The sequence below is a fragment of the Microcaecilia unicolor genome, chromosome 3, assembly GCF_901765095.1.
Source record: "Microcaecilia unicolor chromosome 3, aMicUni1.1, whole genome shotgun sequence".
Taxonomy (NCBI): domain Eukaryota; kingdom Metazoa; phylum Chordata; class Amphibia; order Gymnophiona; family Siphonopidae; genus Microcaecilia; species Microcaecilia unicolor.
In genome coordinates, this window is record NC_044033.1 from 12,836,595 (window position 1) to 12,860,470 (window position 23,876).

General features: G+C 48.8%; 1 protein-coding gene across 1 annotated transcript in view; it reads left to right on the forward strand.

The window, feature by feature from the left end:
- Positions 1 to 23,876, forward strand: part of DNAH8 (dynein axonemal heavy chain 8) — a 1,267,128-nt gene that overhangs the window by 270,599 nt on the left and 972,653 nt on the right. Inside the window, 1 exon segment of the mRNA XM_030199255.1 lies at positions 12,571 to 12,690. Coding sequence (XP_030055115.1) covers positions 12,571 to 12,690 — 120 coding nt within the window.

Sequence of the window (23,876 nt, forward strand, 5' to 3'; positions counted from 1 at the left end):
TGAGAACAATCAGCCTGCTATCCTCGGAGAATACCTTCTACAGGTATGTAGCATTCGCTTTGCAGTAATCCAGATGACTGAGCACCATTGACTGTACCAGGTTGCAGAAAACAGTTCTTGGGAAGAAAGGTCTTACTCTTTTTAATTTCCAGATTGAGTGGAACATCTTCTTGGTTGTGTTTTTCGCATGGCTCTCGAGTGTTAGGTTTCGATCAATGGTAACTCCAAGAATTTTCAGGGTTTCCGAAATTGGAAGGTTCAGATTTAGTGTGTTAATGGCTGTGAATTTGTTCTTGTTATGTTGAGAGGTAAGTATTAGGCATTGGGTTTTTTTTGCATTAAGTTTCAGCTGAAATGCATCCGCCCGCGAATGCATGATGACTTTGGTTGATGTCATTGGAAATTTCCTTTAGGATCTTGTTTAAATGGGATGTAAATTGTTACGTTGTCTGCGTATATGTATGGGTTGAGATTTTGGTTTGATAATAGTTTGGCCAAGGGTATCATCATTAAGTTGAATAAAGTCGGCGAGAGGGGGGATCCCTGTGGGACTCTGCATTCAGGTGTCCATGTGGCTGAGGTAGTCAAGTTGGATGTCACTTGATATGATCGTGCGGTTAGGAATCCCTTGAACCAGTTGAGAACGTTACCTCCAATTCCTAAATACTCAAGGATATGTAGTAGTATTGCATGGTCAACCATGTCAAAAGCGCATGACATGTCAAATTGTAGGAGTAGTATGTTCTTTCCATTTGCTATTATTTGTTTGAAGTTAGACATGAGAGTGACTAGTACTGTTTCAGTACTGTGATTGGACCGAAATCCTGATTGGGAGTTGTGGAGTATTGAGAATTTGTTTAAATCGTTTGTGAGTTGTTTGGTCACCAACCCTTCCGTAGTTTGGTTATTAGTGGAATGGATGCTATTGGCCTGTAGTTGGTTAGTTCACTGGCACTTTTCTTTGCATCTTTAGGTATGGGGGTGAGTAGAATGTTTCCTTTCTCCTTCGGGAAGAGTCCATTTTGTAACATATAGTTCAAGTGTTTCGTTATGAATTGTTTAGGGGCAGATGTCATAAGGTTGTTTGGACATATATCTAGTTTGCAATGGGATTTGGCAAATCTTTTAAGCGTTTGGGAAATGGTATCCTCTGATAGTGTCTTGAAGTTGGTCCAGGTTCTGTCTGCTGGGTAGATGTCAGGATCTGGGTCTAGATAATCAAGGAGTTCAGCATAGTCGATGGTGCTGACAGGTATCTTAAGTCATAGTTGTACAATTTTCTCATTGAAATATCTCGCGAGATTGTCTGCTTCTGGTGCGTCTTTGCTGTTGGTTGTGACTGGTGTAGTATCTAGTAGTTTATTCACGAGTTGGAAGAGTTTGTGAGTGTCATTGTAGTTTGGTCCAATTACAGTTTTGTAATGTAATCTTTTAGTTTGTCTTATAGTATACTTGTAATTTCTTTGGAGTTGTTTCCAGGCATTACGTGTGGGGTCGTCTTTCTTTTTATTCCATGCTCGTTCTAACCTTCTAACTTGTGTTTTAAGTTTTTCAGCTCTTCATTGAACCTTGGTATTGAATTCTTTCTACGTGAGGTCCTGGTTTGGATTGGAGCAATATTGTTTAATATGGATCTACAACTGTCGTCCCATTCTAAGAGGAATTGGATTGTATCTGTTTTTATTGTCCAGTCAACATGATAGATCTGTTGTCAGAATATTACTGGGTCTATTTTTCCTCTCATGGTTTAGGTTTTCCGTTCTTGTTTATTCGGTGAGTTTTTCATACGCCATTGGAGGGACTACTGCTACTACTACTATTTAGCATTTCTATAGCGCTACAAGGCATACGCAGCGCTGTACAAACATAGAAGAAAGACAGTCCCTGCTCAAAGAGCTTACAATCTAATAGACAAAAAATAAATAAAGTAAGCAAATCAAATCAATTAATGTGAACGGGAAGGAAGAGAGGAGGGTAGGTGGAGGCGAGTGGTTACAAGTGGTTACGAGTCAAAAGCAATGTTAAAGAGGTGGGTTTTCAGTCTAGATTTAAAGGTGGCCAAGGATGGGGCAAGACGTAGGGGCTCAGGAAGTTTATTCCAGGCGTAGGGTGCAGCGAGACAGAAGGCGCGAAGTCTGGAGTTGGCAGTAGTGGAGAAGGGAACAGATAAGAAGGATTTATCCATGGAGCGGAGTGCACGGGAAGGGTGTAGGGAAGGACGAGTGTGGAGAGATACTGGGGAGCAGCAGAGTGAGTACATTTATAGGTTAGTAGAAGAAGTTTGAACAGGATGCGAAAACGGATAGGGAGCCAGTGAAGGGTCTTGAGGAGAGGGGTAGTATGAGTAAAGCGACCCTGGCGGAAGATGAGACGGGCAGCAGAGTTTTGAACTGACTGGAGAGGGGAGAGGTGACTAAGTGGGAGGCCAGCAAGAAGCAGATTGCAGTAGTCTAAACGAGAGGTGACAAGGGTGTGGATGAGGGTTTTGGTAGAGTGCTCGGAAAGAAAGGGGCGGATTTTACGGATGTTGTAAAGAAAGAAACGACAGGTCTTGGCGGTCTGCTGGATATGAGCAGAGAAGGAGAGAGAAGAGTCAAAGATGACCCCAAGGTTTCGAGCTGAGGAGACAGGGAGAATGAGAGAGCCATCAACAGAAATAGAAAACGGGGGGAGCGGGGAGGTGGGTTTGGGGGGGAAAATGAGAAGCTCGGTTTTGGTCATATTTAATTTCAGGTGGCGTTGAGACATCCAGGCAGCAATGTCAGACAAGCACGCTGATGTTTGCTTTATAGTGGTCGGACCACGGTGTGGGTGTCCATTTTGTGTCTGTTAGTATAAGGTTTGAGTCGATATCGAATTTGTGTGTGACAATGTCAAGTGTGTGTCCTTCGTTGTGAATTGGCTGCATGTTTGTCCTGTGAAGATCCCATAGTTGTAAGAACTCGTCGCATTCTTGGGTGCTTATTGAGTTGAGATCTTCGAGATACAGGTTGATATCTTCTATTATGTTTAGATTTGAGGTAGAAACACAAGTGTTTGAGATAAAGTCCATGAAGTGTGTTTGGGAGTCTTGCCAGTTGCCTGGCGGTCTGTAGAGCAGGACTGTGTTAAGGTTTTCCAGCAAGTTAGGGTGATTAATTTTTACCGAGGCAATTTCGAGTTGTGGTAGAATGGATTCGGCTGTGGTTGTGATGGTGAACTCAGATTTGTATATTATGGCTATTCCTCCTCCTCTTTTTCTGTTTCTTGTCCATTGGGTGATTTTGTATCCTGGTGGGCATAAATCTAAGATTATGGGGTCTTTTAGGTCATGAATCCATGTTTAAGTGATGAATAGGAGATCAAGATTATCTTGGGTGATCCAGTCTATCATCTCTGTTTTATTTACTACTGATCTGGCATTTACGTATCCCATTTGGATTGGTCGGTAAGGTTCAGTTTGGGACGTGTTTGTGTTAATTTTTATTATTTGCCTGCTTTCTTGGTATCTGGTTCTGCTTTTCACTTTTTTAATTGTTCTACCTACATGCATCAGAGAACAGGGACATATGATAATGTATATAGTATTCTGTGTGCTGCAGTTAGATTATGTCTTAGTTTGTAAATCCTTCCAGTGAAAGGATATTTAAATTCCATTAAAGATCATGATAATAGGCAGACAGAACATTTCTTGCATGATGCATGTTCTCTTTTTGCGTCATCAGTTTCCTTATGTTCAGGAAGGGTTGATGGTGAGTGCTATCAACTCTTTAATGTTTCTGCCTATGGAATGTGCAATAATTAGTTTGACTTTGATGGCCTGTAAGAATTTGTTTATTTATTGCATTTGTATCCCACGTTTTCCCACCTATTTGCAGGCTCAATGTGGCTTACATAGTACCGTGATGGCGATCACCAACTCCAGTATGACAAATACAGAATGATATTGTGGTAGAGTTCATGTGTGACAGACAGATAAGGGAATAAAGGAGGAAGAGTTAACTTATGTTCAGTTCGAGTATTAGTTTTGTTGTGTAGCAGGGTTCAGGCATTTACGTTGGATCATTAGGGTCTGCCTTTTTGAACATGTTGGTTTTTAATGATTTCCGGAAGTTTGATCGGTCATGCATTGTTTTCACGGCATTTGGTAATGCGTTCCATAGTTGCATGTTTATATAGGAGAAGCTAGATGCTTAGGTTGATTTGTATTTGATTCCTTTGCAGCTTGGGTAGTGGAGATTTAGGTGTGTGTGTTTTGATCTTTTTGTGTTTCTGGTTGGTAAGTCTATGAGGACTGTCATGTATCCTGGGGCCTCTCTGTAGGTAATTTTATAACCATAGTGCAGATTTTGAACGCAATATGTTCTTTGGAAGCCAGTGCAGTTTTTCTCATAGGGGTTTGGTGCTTTCGAATCTCGATTTTCCAAATATAAGTCTAGCAGCTGTGTTTTGAGCAGTTTGGAGTTTCTTTATGATTTGTTCTTTGCATCCCGCATAGATTCCATTGCAGTAGTCTAGGTGGCGTAGTACCATTGGTTGTACCAAGTTTTGGAATATTTACCTCGGGAAGAAAGGTTTTACTTGTTTGAGTTTCCACATTGAGTGGATCATCTTCTTTGTTGTGGTTTTCGCTTGGCTTTCTAGCGTGAGGTTTCGGTCGATTGTGACTCCGAGAATAGAAGGGTGTAGTCTGGGGTGTTTTTATTGGTGGGTTTGTTTCTGTTGTATTGGGATGAGAGGATGAATATGCCAATGCTTTCTCATAATTCTTTTAATATCTCTTTGATAGATTAGAGAGAGTAAAAACAAAATCTGGATGACTTCTGACATTTCTGGGAATGAGAAGTTCTTCTCTGTGTGATGCTGTAGCTCTATTTAAGCCCTTCTAAATACAATTGTCTGGGTAACCTCTGCTTGAGAATCTGTCAGCCATAATTGCAGACTGCCTTTCAAATTCCTCAGATGTACTGCAGAGTCTCTTCAGCCTTTAGAATTATGAGAAAGGCAAGTTTCCTATTAGGTCTCTGGTGTGACAACTGTCAAAGTGTACAAAATTATTTTCGTTGGTGGATTTTTGGAGATGGTGATATCTAAAAAGGCAGTCTTCTGTGAGTCATGTTGCATGGTGAATTTCAGATTGCAATCCAAGGAGTTGAGCCAAACATGGAAAGCCTGTAGTCTACTTGCACTAACTTTCCATAACATGAGTATGTCGTCTGTATACTGACACCAAAGGCGTACTTCTTCAAGATAAGGATGAGAAGTAAGAAATTTGGTAACAAAATCTGCCACAAAGTATTGCAATTTCTGGTGCCATGGTGGCACCCATAACCATTCCTTTTACCTGCTTCAAAAACTTTCCAAGGAAACAGAAATCATTTTCCTTGAGAGCAAGTCTAGCCAGTTCAATCAAAAAAGTAGTTGGGACTCTTTGGTTACTTGTCCTATGGTTCAAAATATTTTGGATTGCGTTAAGGGACTCTTCCTTCTTGAGGGATGTTCATAAGTGCCAAAATTAATATCTGAGATATCTGCATCGAAGTAATTCAGCATGTTACTAAAGTGGCTGGAATCACACATGAAAGAATTGATTTGAGGGACAAAGGAATAAAAAAAGTGTTTACACAAGGATTCCTTTTTTGCCTTCCAGCACCTGTGCATTTTGTTGGTGTTTTTTTTTTTGCGTGCCCTGAGGTATGTCAGCTGCCATTTGTTTTACTCTGCATCACTCATTATTCGCTATTATATCGGTTCACTGATTTTATTCACAGTATTCCTGCACAGACTACACTAGTTATCACCTTCATTTTTATTGTCATTTGCAATCACCATTTCTAACACGGTAACATATTACTCACACCAATACCCAAAGACCCCCAAAAACCTATAGGGGATGTTACCAATTACCGACCAGTGGCTTCCATTCCCCTATTAACTAAATTAATGGAAAATAGAGTGACCTCTCAAGTTAACAAGTATATACAAAAATTTTCCATCCTTCATGTATCTCAATCGGGGTTCCGTCCTACCCATAGTACAGAAACAGTATTGCTCACTTTACTATCCAGATTCAAGCGTACTCCTTTTGCAATTTGATATGTCTGGAGCATTTGACATGGTTGACCATTGTATTCTCACTAGATTTCTGGATAAATTGGGAATTGGTGGCAATGTTTGAAAATAGATTGAAGGCTTTATCACCTCTAGATCCTATCGAGTCAAGCCATCTACTACAATATCATCTCCCTGGTCATCAGATTGTGGTGTGCCTCAGGGTTCTTCCCTGTCCCCGATTCTATTCAACCTTATGATGATTCCTTTGGCTAAATCCCTTTCCAAGCATGGTCTGAACCCTTTTTTGTCTATGCTGACGACGTTACCATATTTATTCCCTTCAGATGTAACCTGGCAGAAATTTCCGACAAAATAGCCAATGGTATGAATATCCAGGTCCGTGCCTAGGGTCTCTGGTGCCCCCCTACAGACTATCAGTTGGCGCCCCCCCCCCCCCCCCCCCCCGTGAAAATGATCGCTCACCACTTGCCTCACTGACAGGAATTGTCAGTAATGTTCTTAGAAACAAATTGCTATACATTGCAAAAAAAGATAGTAGATGTAGATTCTCAAAGTGGACATATTGCAAACACTAAAAGGAAAATAAAATGATTTTTTTCTACCTTTGTTGTCTGGTGACGTTCTTTTTCTGATCATGCTGGCCCAGTATCTGATTCTGCTGCTATCTGTCCTTTTATAACTCTGTTTCCAGGGCTTCCTTTCCATTTTATTTCTTTCCTTCCTCCTTTCTTCTTCATTTCTGGTCCTCAGCTTCTGCCTATTTTCTTCATCCATGTGCAGTTTTTCTCCTCTCTTCCTTTTCCCTCATTTCATCTCCTTCATCTCTCTTCTCTCCCCTCATAAGTACATAAGTACATAAGTAGTGCCATACTGGGAAAGACCAAAGGTCCATCTAGCCCAGCATCCTGTCACCGACAGTGGCCAATCCAGGTCAATGGCACCTGGCACGCTCCCCAAACGTAAAAACATTCCAGACAAGTTATACCTAAAAATGCGGAATTTTTCCAAGTCCATTTAATAGCGGTCTATGGACTTGTCCTTTAGGAATCTATCTAACCCCTTTTTAAACTCCGTCAAGCTAACCGCCCGTACCACGTTCTCCGGCAACGAATTCCAGAGTCTAATTACACGTTGGGTGAAGAAAAATTTTCTCCGATTCGTTTTAAATTTACCACACTGTAGCTTCAACTCATGCCCTCTAGTCCTAGTATTTTTGGATAGCGTGAACAGTCGCTTCACATCCACCCGATCCATTCCACTCATTATTTTATACACTTCTATCATATCTCCCCTCAGCCGTCTCTTCTCCAAGCTAAAAAGCCCTAGCCTTCTCAGCCTCTCTTCATAGGAAAGTCGTCCCATCCCCACTATCATTTTCGTCGCCCTTCGCTGTACCTTTTCCAATTCTACTATATCTTTTTTGAGATACGGAGACCAGTACTGAACACAATACTCCAGGTGCGGTCGCACCATGGAGCGATACAACGGCATTATAACATCCGCACACCTGGACTCCATACCCTTCCTAATAACACCCAACATTCTATTCGCTTTCCTAGCCGCAGCAGCACACTGAGCAGAAGGTTTCAGCGTATCATCGACGACGACACCCAGATCCCTTTCTTGATCCGTAACTCCTAACGCGGAACCTTGCAAGACGTAGCTATAATTCGGGTTCCTCTTACCCACATGCATCACTTTGCACTTGTCAACGTCTATGTCCAGCAATTTCTCCTCTCTCCCTGAGCCCTGCCCTCCCATCCATGCTCCTCTGTCCCCTGCCCCCTCCATTCATCCCTATAAAGCAATTCCCCTCTCTACCTTCCATGAACCCTGCCCTCGCATCCATGCTCCTCTCTCCCCTTCCCTCCTGCTCCCATGTCCCCAACTGCCCGCCCTCTTCTCCTCCCTCCCAAAAAAAGAATGGTTAGAAATCAGGCGTGAAGGGAGGAAGCAACTCAAGGCAGTGCCTGTTCTAAATGACGTCCATTGAATGAAGAATCAGTGTCTCTAATCACAGAGAGGGAGAGAGAGGGGGGACATTCTGTTGCATCTGACGAATCACATGAAGGGGGGGGAATATTTCAAAAGGTTGCAGGGCACGCAAAGTGAAAGAGAAAGAGATCTATTCTAGACTGGGGGGGGAGGGAGAGAGAGAGAGAAAGAACACACACACACGCACACACACACACACACGAGAGAAAGGGAGAAATAGGATGTTGGGCTAAAAGCAGGAAAGGGGACATGAAGGGAAGAATGAAAGGACACCTGGGAATCCTGGGAGTATCCTGGATATGCCATCGACATGTCTGCCGCTGTCCGGTTGGTGGTGCTGCTGCTGTCGATGGCAGAAGAAAGGCTGTTGGAGCTGTCGGGCCCTTTGCCTGCTGTCAGATCCGAGTCCGCTGATGGGCCCGGTTCCCCCGCTGCATGAGGCTGGTGGGCCATGCTTCCAGGAGTCCTCTCAGAGCCCCCAGAACAGGATTCGATGTGGTGGCGGAGGGAGTGATGGCGCGGGCAGGCTTTCGTTCCTGGCCCAAACCAACGTCCCTTTCCTTTTTTTTTCTTTTAAATTTACCTCCGTCCGGCAGCACAGGTGCAGCGTCAGTGAAGGAGGCGGGGCCCTGACGTCTAACCTTCCCTTAACTCAGTGTCCCGCCTTCTTCTGACGTCATTTCCTTGACGTCAGAAGAAGGCGGAATACTGAGCGAAGGCAAGGCTAGACATGTCGGGAGTACCACCTCCTTCACTGACGCTGCGCTGCCGGACGGAGGTAAATTTAAAATAATAAAAAAAAGGAAAGTGATGTTGGGGGAGAGAAGAGGGCGAGCAGTGGGGCAATGGGAGCGGGTGGGCGAGGTAAGCATGGTGCGGCGGCACCCCCCAGAGGACGGTGCCCCCCTGCCGTGCTTACCCCGCTTACCGTGTTGGCACAGCCCTGTGAATATCCTAACTTCTTGGGCCAATGCTTTCAAAATGAAATTGAACAAAGACAAAACTCAATGCTTAATCCTCTCTTCCCAATATTCCACATTCCAACCGACTACTCTCACCACTCCTGATATCACAATTCCTATATCCGACAATCTGAAAGTCCTTGGAGCAGGGCCATGCCTAGGGTCTCTGGTGCCCCCCTGCAGACTATCAGTTGGTGCCCCCCCCCCCGTGTGGCACAAGATGCAAAGGAAATAGGAGCTAAAAGATGGAGTGCATCTTTGTGGGATTGCTGAACAAATAGAGGGTTTACTACCACTTAACTTTTCGTGCTTTCATGTTCACGAAATTAGTAATTAAATCTTTGATATCTAACTGGGCACATATATCATTCTCAATAGCAATCATGGCAAGGCTTACAAGCCTTTCTTGTGAAATACTTGATCGCAAATAATCCTATATAATAATTCTCAACTCCAACAAGGTGTGCCTGGGACCGTGCCTCCCTCGGAGGTGGTCTGCTAGGCAGGCACGCACTGACGTCAGTGACGTCAGTGACAGCTGAAACCAAAGCAAGGGGAGGAATAGGGAAACACGCAGAATGTGTTTCCCTACTCCTCCCCCTGTGTTACAGCCCACTGCACCCCCCTTCCGCGACCCAGTCGACCCCCCCTTCTTGGCAAAAACCGTCCCCCGCTGCCATCCAGTACCTGTGCTGACGGGGGACCCCCAACCCCCGTCAGCTGAAGTCCTGTGCTGGCCTTCACTCCGTTGCTTCTTCAATAATCTTCGGTTCAAGTTCCTCTGTGTGATGTCAGACGCACACAAAGCAACTTGGACACAAAATCATTGAAGAAGCAACGCCTCGAAGGCCAGCACAGGACTTCTGTTGACTGGGGTTGGGGTCCCCCGTCAGCACAGGTACTGGACGGTGGCGGGGGACGGTTTTCACCGAGAAGGGGAGGTTGACTGGGTCACGGAAAGGGGGGTGAAAATGGAGGGACAGCAGAGTCTGGAACAGCGAGGGAGGGAGGGTGGGGGCTGGCCTTGCTAGCGCCTGTTTCCTTCCCTTTTGAAACGGGCATTTTTTACTAGTTTTTTAATGATTTTTAACCGTGAAAATGATTGCTCACTACTTGCCACACTGACAGGAATTGTCAGCAATATTCTTAGAAACAAATTGCTATACATTGCAAAATAAGATAGCAGATGTAAATTCTCAAAGTGGACATATTCCAAACACTAAAATGAAAATAAAATGATTTTTCTCTACCTTTGTTGTCTGGTGACTTTCTTTTTCTGATCATTGATAAGTCTCTGACTCTAAAGTTTAGCAATTTCATTAAAGCAAAATATATTTTCACATATCACAGACTCTTCCTATCCAAGGAGAATCTTTTATATAAAAACGAACAAAAAAAAAACAATCAGATTTTCACTTACCAGCTCTTCTACACTACACGTCAGCTAAACTTCCTTTTTTGAAACTACTGTTGAAACCACCAGCCAATTAAATGGCTTTTAGCTGTAGCTATCTGGTTACCTGATAATTATGCACACATCATTGCAGTCATGCCCTCCTCTCAGTGTACAAGCTCAGAGAAAAAAAAACTTTGAACCACTTACAGATTTTAACAATTACACTATTTAGTTTTTTATTTCTCCCCAGTCTCACTTGCACACCTCCCTCCAAACCTGGCTGTTCTCTTTAATTTGAATGTTGTTCAAGTTCACCCTGAATGAGGAGTTCTTCCCACACCAAAGACATATATAGCACTGGTTGTATTCTTTCAAACAACTTCAGCAGAGCCTGCCTGCCTCAGTGAGCACTGCGATCGAAGAGGGGAGGGCAGGGGAAAGAGGAGAATCACAGCTTCAGGTAAAACATTTTTCAAGTGAGCTGACCTCAGGAAAAAGGTGCCAGTAGGCGCCCTCCAGAGGTTGGCGCCCCCCTGCGGAGCTTACCCCACTTACCGTGTTGGCACAGCCCTGCCTTGGAGTTACATTGGACAAATACTTATCCCTTGAAGACCACGCAACATCCATCACCAAAAAAATGTTCAACATGATGTGGATGTTGAAACGTGTGAATCCTTATCTCCCCTTGAATACCTTCCGCAATTTGGTACAATCCACGGTGCTCACCCACACTGATTACTGTAATAGTATCTTCGTAAGATGTAAGGCCCAAATCATGAAGAAACTTCAGACTGCCCAGAACACGGCAGCTAGACTTATTTATGGGAAGCCTAGATTCGAAAGTGCAACACCCCTCCGTATGAAACTTCATTGGCTCCCTATTAGAGAACGAGTCAACTTTAAGGCCATCACACTAATCCACAAAATCATCCATAGAGTATCACCAAATGACATGGTCAGTCTATTAGATCTCCCATCCAGAAACAGGTCAACATCTTCAAGAACATACCTTAGCCTGCACATTCCCAATTGCAAAGGACTAAAGTATAAAACATATCATGCATCTAATTTCCCCTTCCTGGGATCCCAACTCTGGAATGCTCTACCTAGATACATTTGATCAACTAATGAATACCTTCACTTTAGGAAACTATTGAAAACCCATCTATTCAAACAGATTTATCCGAACAACTTGACCTACCATAGGCAAACCTAAGCAACCCATTCTTTTACTGGTTCATCTAATCATTAACAATAATGACTCAGAAAGTACCTCCTACCAATCTTCTTACCCTCCTTGCTCTTCCCCTACCTCTTCTTCATCGCTCCACTTCCTTACCTATCCCTATCCTTTCTCTCATACCTCTTTTATCCCATTTACCCCTTGTTCATTTGTCCTACCACATACCTCCATACCTCCTTTGTTGATTCTGATATTATAGATTGTATTCTCTCTTGTTACTATGTGTTACACTTCTCCAAGTTACACCATATTTGGTCACACTTCTTATATCACATCCTATCTACTATGAAATTGTATACTATCACAAAATTGCTACACTTGATAAGTACACTTTTATCATTATTTGTATTTCCTTAGTTTTACTTCTTTTGCTCCATCATTTGCTTTTTATCCACAATCAGATTCGGATTGATTGCAGTTTGTGACTACTGCTCGGTATGAGTTATATGTAGCTTCTACTTGCATCATTCATCCATCTGTATTATTTTATTATTTTGTTCTTATCTGGTTTTAAATTTACATGATTTTTACACATATATATTTAAGTTATTAAGGGGGTCTTTTACTAAAGATTAGCTTGAGTTATCTGCAGCAGGGCCCATTTTATTCCTATGAGCCCTGCTGCAGATAACTCGAGCTAATCTTTAGTAAAAGACCCCCTATGATTTAATAGCTGCATTCTACAAATGGATGCTTATCCATATGTACCTTTGTTTTGGTTTTATATGTTTTTAATTGATTTTGTTTCATAAAAAGTATACATTAAAAGTATAGTGTCAGGTCTGATCAGTACAATATTGAGTTGATGCCCCCACTCTTGAAGGCTCCTTGTGCTTTTCATATTGTGCGTAATTTTTAAAAACAATGTTATGTATTCAACAGTACACTACTAATATAAAGTTTCTTTATTTTCTATTTAGCTTTACCAGGCCTATAAAGATGATCCTCCTCTTGCCCGAGACATGCCACCTGTTGCAGGAAAAATATTATGGGCAAGGCAGCTTTATAAACGATTAAATGAACCAATTGCCTATTTCTATGTAAGTTATTTTTACACATATGAAAAGTGACAGATTTGTTTATGAATAAATAGAGAGGTCCATATTCAAAAACCAGCCAAAGTTTTATGACTGACTTTTATCAGTTCATGTAGCCAGAATTATCCAGATGAAGGTATTCTTTGATCAGATTCAGCCATCCAAGTCACACATTTAACCCCCTTCCCCAGCTCATACACCAAAGGTCCTTTTTTACAGTCATTCTCTCCCTGCTGTTTCCCTCCTCTGTGATCCGCAGTGGTATGCGGTGACATTTATAGCAGGAGATTCGGTAGATGTGCTAAACATCTGTGCAATGAATAACCTTAACTAAGGCTAATGTACTCACTGTGCTGAACAATGTCAGTCACCTATAACATTTGCCTCTTTTGACTTCTGTTTTGATTTGAAGAAACTTAAGTATCACCATCACCTGACGTTCAAATATTTGAAAGGTATTAATCCGCAAATGAACCTTTTTCAGAAATGGGAAGACAGTAGAACTAGAGGACATGAAATGAGATTGAAGGGGGGCAGACTCAAGAAAAATGTCAGGAAGTATTTTTTCACGGAGAGAGTGGTGGATACTTGGAATGCCCTCCCACGGGAGCTCTCTTTTCTAGTGCTATCTTGCTGCACATGTGCTCATTCAGGTACTGCCAGGTGCCCCTCCCCCCTCCACCATCATGTAAACCTCTGACATTTGCTTCCAGTCCTTTTCCTCAGCTGACAGCAGGCCCTTCACACTTTCCCCCATTTAACAACCATCCCCCTTCCGTCCCAGACCCAGAAAACTCACTGGCTCTCTCCTAAGACTCAGTGCAGAGATCAGCTTCCCCAATAACTCTTGCAGCTTAGTCCATCCTTCCTATGACTACAGCCTTCCCATTGGATGGATTCTAACATAGCCTCTGCACTGGAAGTGTATGTGTGTGTGTGGGGGGGGGGGAATTGGAGAGCTGAAGTGGGCTAAACTCTAAAAAATATTCACTCAATTAACCATGTCAACCATCCCAACCTCCAGTCTCTTAGATGTTGAGAGCCAAGAATTTGCATCCTTGAGTCTTTTGGAGGGTGTCTCCCGGGTCTTGCTGGCTTTCAGGAAAGATTCCACTAAGAGGTTTTGTTCTTTTAAATGGAGGAGCTTTGCTGTCTGGTGTGACAGCAAGGCTATAGATCCCCTTTCCTGTTCTACAGAGACCCTGCTTGAATACCTTCTACACTTGTCAGAGTCTGGGCTCAAGACCAACTCCGTAAGGGTTCACCTAAGTGCAATTAGTGCTTATCATCAGCGTGTAGAAGGTATGTCTTTCTCTGGACAGCCTTTAGTTATTTGCTTCATGAGAGGTTTGCTTTTCTCCGAGGAAAAGCAGGCTGCTTGTTCTCACAACTGGGTTGACGTCCACGGCAGCCCCCACCAACCGGAACAAAAACTTCACGGGCGGTCCCGCACGCAGGGCACGCCCACCGCGCATGCGCGGCTGTCTTCCCGCCCATGCGCGACCGTTCTCGCACAGTTTTTTTTGATTCCGCGCTGAGGAGAGACGTGTTACCGTCTCTCTCTTGGTCAGCCCCGGAAACCGGATCGCGGTCTAGCCGCGAATTTTCTCTTTTGTGCGCATTCGTGCTTCTTTTCTTTTCTTATTTCAAAAAAAAAAAAAAAGTTTTGTTTGTCCCCTTGTCGTCTAAGCGCGGGGGCGCTTCGCTGTGGCCGCTCGGTCGTTTCTTTTTCGGGTGTGCTTTTCACCGCCACCATCGACGACTTTGACTTCACCGATGCGATTTTTCCGTCGATGTTCTCGAAGGTCCCGAGTGGATTCAAGAAGTGTGGTCGGTGCGGCCGGCACGTCTCGCAGACCGATACTCACGCTTGGTGCCTCCAGTGCCTTGGCCCGGAGCATAATACCAAGACGTGCACCTTGTGTCTCGGATTGCGAAAGAGGACACAGGTGGCGAGGTAAGTTCGTCGGGACCAACTTTTTGGAACTTGTGCCGGCCCTTCGACGTCGACGGCATCAGTGTCGACGGCCGGGTCTTCGGTACCGGTACCGACGTCGACTAAATCGACACCGACGATGGCATCGAACGCAGGAGCACAGGTACCGTTGGCCCACCGGACCTCCGGCGACGGCGGGGGTGAGCGGCCGCGCGGGCAGTCGGCCCCGGCCACTCCCTCTACCCAGGGCCATTGGGACCGAACCCTGTCAGACCCGATCCCTCGAGGCCGGGGGGGTTCTACCTCCTCTTCATCTCTGCCACCGAGCGTCGATGATGGGCACCGAAAGAAAACGAAGAAACATCGGCATCGGTCGCCCAAGGCTCACGGGACTGCTAGTTCCGGCGCCTCCAGAGATGGATCGACACCGAGGAAACGGCAGTGCCGAGAGGAGCGTTCCCCCTCGGTCGAAGAGGTGTCACTCGTCAGTCTATGGGTGCTTCGGTACCGTCTCCTGGACCCGAGCAGCTCCCGGCACCGGTACCCACTCCGGCCCCCCCTGCCTTTCCCGACAGCGGGCCTTGACGAGTGCCTCCGAGCCATCCTTCCAGGGATTCTGGAAGGGCTGATGCGCCAGGCCTTGCCGGCTCCGGGGGTGCTTGCGCCCCCGGCGCCGTTGATGGAGGCGCTGGGGTGCTCCAGCCCGATGCCGAGGCCTCCGACACTGACGACGCTTGCGGTACCGGTGTCGACCGTCACGCAGGTGGAGTCGACGTCGATGGAGGGAGCTTCATCCCCGCCAGCGCGGAAGTCCACCGCTCGACGCCACCATCGAGGACGTGGTTCCTCGCAGTCGAGACGGGCCTGGTTCAGGTCTGAGCTGCAAGAGCTCATGTCCGATACCGAGGAAGAGGCCTCGTGGGGGGAGGAGGAGGACCCCAGATATTTGTCCTAAGAGGAGTCTGAGAGCCTTCCCTCCGACCTCACTTCTTCACCGGAGAGGAAGCTCTCGCCCCCTGAGAGCCTCTCCTTTGCCTCCTTTGTCAGGGATATGTCTATATGCATTCCCTTCCCGTGGTCTCTGTGGATGAGCCGAGGGCTGAGATGCTCGGGTCCTCGACTATCCATCACCACCTAGAGAGTCTTCCACGGTACCGTTGCACAATGTCCTCAAGGAGACAGTGCTTCGGAACTGGCAGAAGCCATTATCTAACCCCACCATTCCCAAGAAAGCGGAGTCCCAATGCAGAATCCACTCTAACCCAGAGTTAATGCGGCCCCAATTGCCTCATGACTCGGCGGTCGTGGACTCTGCTCTCAAGAGGGCATGGAGTTCGAGGGATACCGCCTCGGCGCCACCGGGGCGGGAGTCTCGCACTCTGGACTCGTTTGGGAGGAAGGCCTACCAATCTTCCATGCTCGTGACCCGCACCCAGTCGTACCAGCTCTACACGAGCATCCACTTGCGGAACAATGTGAAGCAACTGGCGGACCTGGTCGATAAGCTCCCTCCAGAGCAGTCCAGGCCTTTTCAGGAGGTGGTCAGGCAGCTGAAGGCGTGCAGAAAGTTCCTATCCAGGGGTATATACAGTATGACAGCTGTGATGTGGCATCTCGAGCTGCGGCCCAAGGTATAGTGATGCGCAGACTCTCCTGGCTGCGTGCCTCTGACCTGGTCAACCGCACCCAGCAACGACTGGCGGATGTCCCTTGCCGGGGGTTAACATTTTCGGCGAGAAGTTCGAACAGTTGGTGGACCAACTACACCAGCGGGAAACCGCCCTCGACAAGCTCTCCCACCAGGTGCCTTCAGCATCCACCTCTACAGGTGGATGTTTTTCCCGGGCCCGGCAGGCTGCTTCCTACGTCTACAGCAAGCGTAGGTACACCCAGTCGGCCCGAAGGCCTCCTCAGGCACAGTGACAGTCCCAGCACGCTCGTTCCCGTCAACAGCGTGTGCCCAAGCATCCCCCTGCACCTCCACAGCAAAAGCCTGGGACGGGCTTTTGACTGGATCCATGGGAACATAGCCGCCATCAAAGTGTCCATACCGGACGGCCTGCCGTTCGGGGGGAGGTTGAAAGCTTTTCACCAAAGGTGGCCTCTGATAACCTCCGACCAGTGGGTTCTCCAAATAGTGCGGTGTGGATACGCCCTGAATTTGGCCTCCACTCCACGAAATTGCCCACCGGGAGCTCAGTCCTTCAGCTCCCATCACAAGCAGTACTTGCAGAGGAACTCTCCGCCGTTCTCAGCGCCAATGCGGTCGAGCCCGTACCACCCGGGCAGGAAGGGCAGGGATTCTATTCCAGGTACTTCCTTGTGGAAAAGAAAACAGGGGGGCTGCGCCCCATCCTAGATCTGAGAGGCCTGAACAAATACCTGGTCAAAGAGAAGTTCAGGATGCTTTCCTTGGGCACCCTTCTCCCTATGATTCAGAAAGACGATTGGCTATGCTCCCTGGATTTAAAGGACGCTTATACTCACATTCCGATACTGCCAGCTCACAGACAGTATCTCAGATTTCGCCTGGGGACACGGCACTTTCAGTATTGTGTGCTGCCCTTTGGGCTCGCCTCTGCCCCACGGGTGTTCACGAAGTGCCTCGTGGTGGTGGCGGCGTATCTACGCAAGCTGGGAGTGCACGTGTTCCCATAGCTCGATGATTGGCTGGTCAAGAACACCTCGGAGGCAGGGGCTCTCCGGTCCATGCAGTGCACTATTCACCTCCTGGAGCTGCTGGGGTTTGTAATAAATTACCCAAAGTCCCATCTCCAGCCAGTCCAATCTCTGGAATTCATAGGAGCTCTGCTGAATTCACAGACGGCTCAGGCCTTTCTTCCCGAAGCGAGGGCCCACAACCTCCTGTCCCTTGCTTCCCAGACCAGAGCGTCTCAGCAGGTCACAGCTCGGCAGATGTTGAGACTCCTAGGTCATATGGCCTCTACAGTTCATGTGACTCCAATGGCTCGTCTTCACATGAGATCTGCTCAATGGACCCTAGCTTCCCAGTGGTGCCAAGCCACCGGGAATATAGAAGATGTCATCCGCCTGTCCCTCAGTTGTCGCAATTCGCTGCACTGGTGGACCATTCGGACCAATTTGACCCTGGGACGTCCATTCCAAATTCCGCAGCCCACGAAAGTGCTGACGACGGATGCATCTCGCCTGGATTGGGGAGCTTATGTCGATGGGCTTCACACCCAGGGACTGTGGTCCCTCCAGGAACAGGATCAACCTCCTGGAGCTCCGAGCGGTCTGGAACGCACTGAAGGCCTTCAGAGATATGCTGTCCTACCAAGTTATCCAAATTCGAACAATCAGGTTGCAATGTATTACATCAACAAGCAGGGAGGCACCGGATGTTGCCCCCTGTGTCAGGAAGCCGTCGGGATGTGGCGTTGGGCCTGCCAGTTCGACATGCTTCTTCAAGCCTCATACCTGGCAGGTGTAAACAACATTCTCCGAGGACAAGCAGGCTGCTTGTTCTCACTGATGGGTGACGTCCACGGCAGCCCCTCCAATCGGAATCTTCACTAGCAAAGTCCTTTGCTAGCCCTCGCGCGCCCGCGCGCACCGCGCATGCGCGGCCGTGTTCCCGCCCGAAACCGGCTCGAGCCGGCCAGTCTTCTTTTGTCCGCACTCGGTACGGTTGTGTTTTTCGCCGTGTCGAGCCCCGGAAAGTCGACCTCGCGCGTCCTTTTTTCTGTGACGTGGTTTTTCTTCGGAAAATCTTTAGAATTTGGTTCGGGAAGTGCTCCGGAAGCCCCTCCGGTTTCGTTGCCCCTTCCCGTATTTTCAGTCTTTGCCCCGGTAAGTTTTCTTTCGTCGTCGGGTAGGCCTCTTTTCGGCCTCGGTCAAGATTTTTCTCCCTCTAAGTTTTGGTGCTCGTTTTCGTCATTTCGGATTTTGATTTCGCCGGCGTGATTTTTCCGCCCATGACATCGAAGCCTTCCAGCGGCTTCAAGAAGTGCACCCAGTGCGCCCGGGTAATCTCGCTCACTGACAGGCACGCGTCGTGTCTTCAGTGTCTGGGGGCCGAGCACCGCCCTCAGGCCTGTAGTCTGTGTTCCCTCTTACAAAGGCGGACTCAGGTAGCGAGATTGGCCCAGTGGAACGTTTTGTTCTCGGGCTCTTCGTCGGCATCGGCACCGGGGGTATCGTGTGCATCGACGTCTTCAGCGTCCAGAGCTTCATCCTCGGCCGCCAGTGCATCGAGGCATCGGCCCTCTGCATCGGCGCCGAGACATCGGATAGCTGCATCGACGTTGGTGGTACCGGGACCTCGTCTGCTGATGTCGTCGGACGGTGGTGCATCGTCAGGAGTGCAGGTGAGGGCTGTCCATTCCCCTGCTGGTGGCGGTGAGCCTTCGGGTGGGTCTCCTCCTACCCTGAGGGCTCCTGCGGTACAGCCCCCCCGAGACAGACCCCTTCGGCCTCGGCCCCGAGGAAGCGACGGCTGGATTCTACGTCCTCCTCGTCGGTACCGGGAAGCTCCGGTGACATGCTTCGTTCCAAGAAGTCGAAGAAGCATCGTCACCGGTCCCCTTCCCGTGTCGGTACCGAGAGCTCTGGGTCGCCGAGGGAGTCGGCACCCAGCAGGCATCGGCACCGAGAGGACCGCTCACCCTCTGTTCAGGAGGTGTCGATGCGCTCCACTCTGGACAGCCCGGAACAGCCTCCTCGCCCGGAACAGGTTCTGACGTCGACGCCTGCATCGACTTCCATGCCTTTCTCTGCAGCCGCTCTGAACGAGAGCCTCCGGGCCGTTCTCCCAGAGATCCTGGGAGAGCTGTTGCGCCCTACCCCTCCGGTACCGGCGGTGCTTGCGCCACCGGTACCGTCGAGTGTGGCGCCGGCTGGCCCATCGCCCGAGGTGAGGTCTCTGGCGTCGCGGTGCCGGCTGCCGTCGCCTCCCAGGAAGGCTCCCCGACTACGTCGGCGGAGGGAGCTTCGCCGATGCGGGCGAGGGAGTCTACCTCTCGATGCCCCCATCGTGGACGTGGCTCCACGGAGTCGAGTCGGGCACGGTTGCAGACACAGGTCCGTGAACTTGTGTCTGACACCGAGGGTGAGGCCTCGTGGGAAGAGGAAGAAGACCCCAGATATTTCTCTGACGAGGAGTCTGAGGGTCTTCCTTCCGATCCCACTCCCTCTCCTGAAAGACAGCTGTCTCCTCCTGAGAGTCTGTCTTTCGCTTCCTTTGTCCGGGAGATGTCTACGGCCATCCCCTTCCCGGTGGTTGTGGAGGACGAGCCCAGGGCTGAAATGTTTGAGCTCCTGGACTATCCTTCTCCACCTAAGGAAGCGTCCACTGTTCCCTTGCACCATGTCCTAAAAAAGACATTGCTTGCGAACTGGACAAAACCATTAACTAATCCCCACATCCCCAAGAAGATCGAGTCCCAGTACCGGATCCATGGGGACCCAGATCTGATGTGCACTCAGTTGCCTCATGATTCTGGAGTTGTGGATCTGGCCCTAAAGAAGGCTAAGAGTTCTAGGGAGCATGCTTCGGCGCCCCCGGGCAAGGACTCTAGAACCTTAGACTCCTTTGGGAGGAAGGCCTACCATTCTTCTATGCTCGTGGCCAAAATTCAGTCGTACCAGCTCTACACCAGCATACACATGCGGAACAATGTGCGGCAGTTGGCGGGCTTGGTTGATGCTCTCCCCCCTGAGCAAGCCAAGCCTTTTCAGGAGGTGGTCAGGCAGCTGAAGGCGTGCAGAAAATTCCTGGCCAGAGGGGTGTATGACACCTTTGATGTTGCGTCCAGGGCCGCTGCTCAAGGTGTGGTGATGCGCAGGCTCTCATGGCTGCGTGCCTCCGACCTGGAGAATAGAATCCAGCAGCGGATTGCGGACTCGCCTTGCCGTGCGGATAATATTTTTGGCGAGAAAGTCGAGCAGGTGGTAGAGCAGCTCCACCAGCGGGACACCGCATTCGACAAGTTCTCCCGCCGGCAGCCTTCAGCTTCTACCTCTACAGGTAGACGATTTTTCGGGGGAAGGAAGACTGTTCCCTACTCTTCTGGCAAGCGTAGGTACAATCCTCCTTCTCGACAGCCTGCGGCCCAGCCTAAGCCCCAGCGCGCTCGCTTTCGTCAGCAGCGTGCGACTCAGCAAGGCCCCTCGGCTCCCCAGCAAAAGCAAGGGACGAGCTTTTGACTGGCTCCAGCAGAGCATAGCCGACATCCAAGTGTCAGGGCCGGGCGACCTGCCAGTCGGAGGGAGGTTGAAAGCTTTTCACCAAAGGTGGCCTCTCATAACCTCCGATCAGTGGGCTCTCCAAATAGTCCGGCAAGGATACACCCTCAATTTGGCCTCAAAACCTCCAAATTGTCCACCGGGAGCTCAGTCTTACAGCTTCCAGCACAAGCAGGTACTTGCAGAGGAACTCTCCGCCCTTCTCAGCGCCAATGCGGTCGAGCCCGTGCCATCCGGGCAAGAAGGGCTGGGATTCTATTCCAGGTACTTCCTTGTGGAAAAGAAAATAGGGGGGATGCGTCCCATCCTAGACCTAAGGGCCCTGAACAAATATCTGGTCAAAGAAAAGTTCAGGATGCTTTCCCTGGGCACCCTACTTCCCATGATTCAGGAAATCGATTGGCTATGCTCTCTGGACTTGAAGGATGCCTACACACACATCCCGATACTGCCAGCTCACAGACAGTATCTGCGATTTCAGCTGGGCACGCGTCACTTCCAGTACTGTGTGCTACCCTTTGGGCTCGCCTCTGCGCCCAGGGTGTTCACAAAGTGCTTGGCTGTGGTAGCAGCAGCACTTCGCAGGCTGGGGGTGCACGTGTTCCCATATCTCGACGATTGGCTGGTGAAGAACACGTCCGAGGCAGGAGCCCTGCAGTCCATGCAGATGACTATTCGCCTCTTGGAGCTACTGGGGTTTGTGATAAATTACCCAAAGTCCCATCTTCTCCCAGCACAGAGACTCGAATTCATAGGAGCTCTGCTGGATTCTCGGACGGCTCGCGCCTATCTCCCAGAGGCGAGAGCCAACAACTTGTTGTCCCTCGTCTCGCGGGTGCGAGCGTCCCAGCAGATCACAGCTCGGCAGATGTTGAGATTGCTGGGCCACATGGCCTCCACAGTTCATGTGACTCCCGTGGCCCGCCTTCACATGAGATCTGCTCAATGGACCCTAGCTTCTCAGTGGTTTCAGGCTGCTGGGGATCTAGAAGACGTGATCCACCTGTCCACGAGTTTTCTCGAATCCCTGTATTGGTGGACGATTTGGTCCAATTTGACTCTGGGACGTCCTTTCCAAATTCCTCAGCCAAAAAAAGTGCTGACCACGGATGCGTCTCTCCTGGGATGGGGAGCTCATGTCGATGGGCTTCACACCCAAGGAAGCTGGTCCCTCCAGGAACACGATCTACAGTTCAATCTCCTGGAGTTGCGAGCGATCTGGAACGCTCTGAAGGCTTTCAGAGATCGGCTGTCCCACCAAATTATCCAAATTCAGACAGGCAACCAGGTTGCCATGTACTATGTCAACAAGCAGGGGGGCACCTGATCTCGCCCCCTGTGTCAGGAAGCCGTCAGCATGTGGCTCTGGGCTCGCCGTCACAGCATGGTGCTCCAAGCCACATATCTGGCAGGCGTAAACAACAGTCTGGCCGACAGACTGAGCAGGATTATGCAACCTCACGAGTGGTCGCTCAACTCCCGAGTGGTGCGCCAGATCTTCCAAGCGTGGGGCACCCCCTTGGTGGATCTCTTCGCATCTCGAGCAAACCACAAAGTCCCTCAGTTCTGTTCCAGGCTTCAGGCCCACGGCAGACTGGCATCGGATGCCTTCCTCCTGATTGGGGGGAGGGTCTGCTGTATGCTTATCCTCCCATACCTCTGGTGGGGAAGACTTTGTTGAAACTCAAGCAAGACCGAGGCACCATGATTCTGATTGCTCCTTTTTGGCCGCGTCAGATCTGGTTCCCTCTTCTTCTGGAGTTATCCTCCGAAGAACCGTGGAGATTGGAGTGTTTTCCGACCCTCATCACGCAGGACGAAGGGGCTCTTCTGCATCCCAGCCTCCGGTCCCTGGCTCTCACGGCCTGGATGTTGAGAGCGTAGACTTTGCCTCTTTGGGTCTGTCAGAGGGTGTCTCTCGCATCTTGCTTGCTTCCAGGAAAGATTCCACTAAGAGGAGTTACTTCTTTCTATGGAGGAGGTTTGCCGTCTGGTGTGACAGCAAGGCCCTAGTTCCTCGCTCGTGTCCTACACAGACCCTGCTTGAATACCTTCTGCACTTGTCTGAGTCTGGTCTCAAGACCAACTCTGTAAGGGTTCACCTTAGTGCAATCAGTGCATACCATTACCATGTGGAAGGTAAGCCGATCTCAGGACAGCCTTTAGTTGTTCGCTTCATGAGAGGTTTGCTTTTGTCAAAGCCCCCTGTCAAGCCTCCTACAGTGTCATGGGATCTCAATGTCATTCTCACCCAGCTGATGAAACCTCCTTTTGAGCCACTGAACTCCTGCCATCTGAAGTACTTGACCTGGAAGGTCATTTTCTTGGTGGCAGTTACTTCAGCTCGTAGAGTCAGTGAGCTTCAGGCCCTGGTAGCCCAGGCCCCTTACACCAAATTTCATCATAACAGAGTAGTCCTCCGCACTCACCCTAAGTTCTTGCCAAAGGTCGTGTCGGAGTTCCATCTGAACCAGTCAATTGTCTTGCCAACATTCTTTCCCCGTCCTCATTCCTGCCCTGCTGAACGTCAGCTGCACACATTGGACTGCAAGAGAGCATTGGCCTTCTACCTGGAGCGGACACAGCTCAACAGACAGTCCGCCCAATTGTTTGTTTCTTTTGATCCCAATAGGAGGGGAGTGGCTGTAGGGAAACGCACCATATCCAGTTGGCTAGCAGATTGCATTTCCTTCACTTACGCCCAGGCGGGGCTGGCTCTTGAGGGTCATGTCACGGCTCATAATGTTAGAGCCATGGCAGCGTCGGTAGCCCACTTGAAGTCAGCCTCTATTGAAGAAATTTGCAAAGCTGCGACGTGGTCATCTGTCCACACATTCACATCTCATCTGCCTGCAGCAGGATACCCGACGCGACAGTCGGTTCGGGCAGTCAGTTCTTCAGAACCTGTTTGGGCTTTAGGATCCAACTCCACCCCCCGAGGGCCCTGTTTTGTTCTGTTCCAGGCTGCACTCTCAGTTAGTTGGTAAATTTTTTAGGTCAATCTCAGTTATGTCCTCGCCGTTGCAAGGCCCAATTGACCATGGTT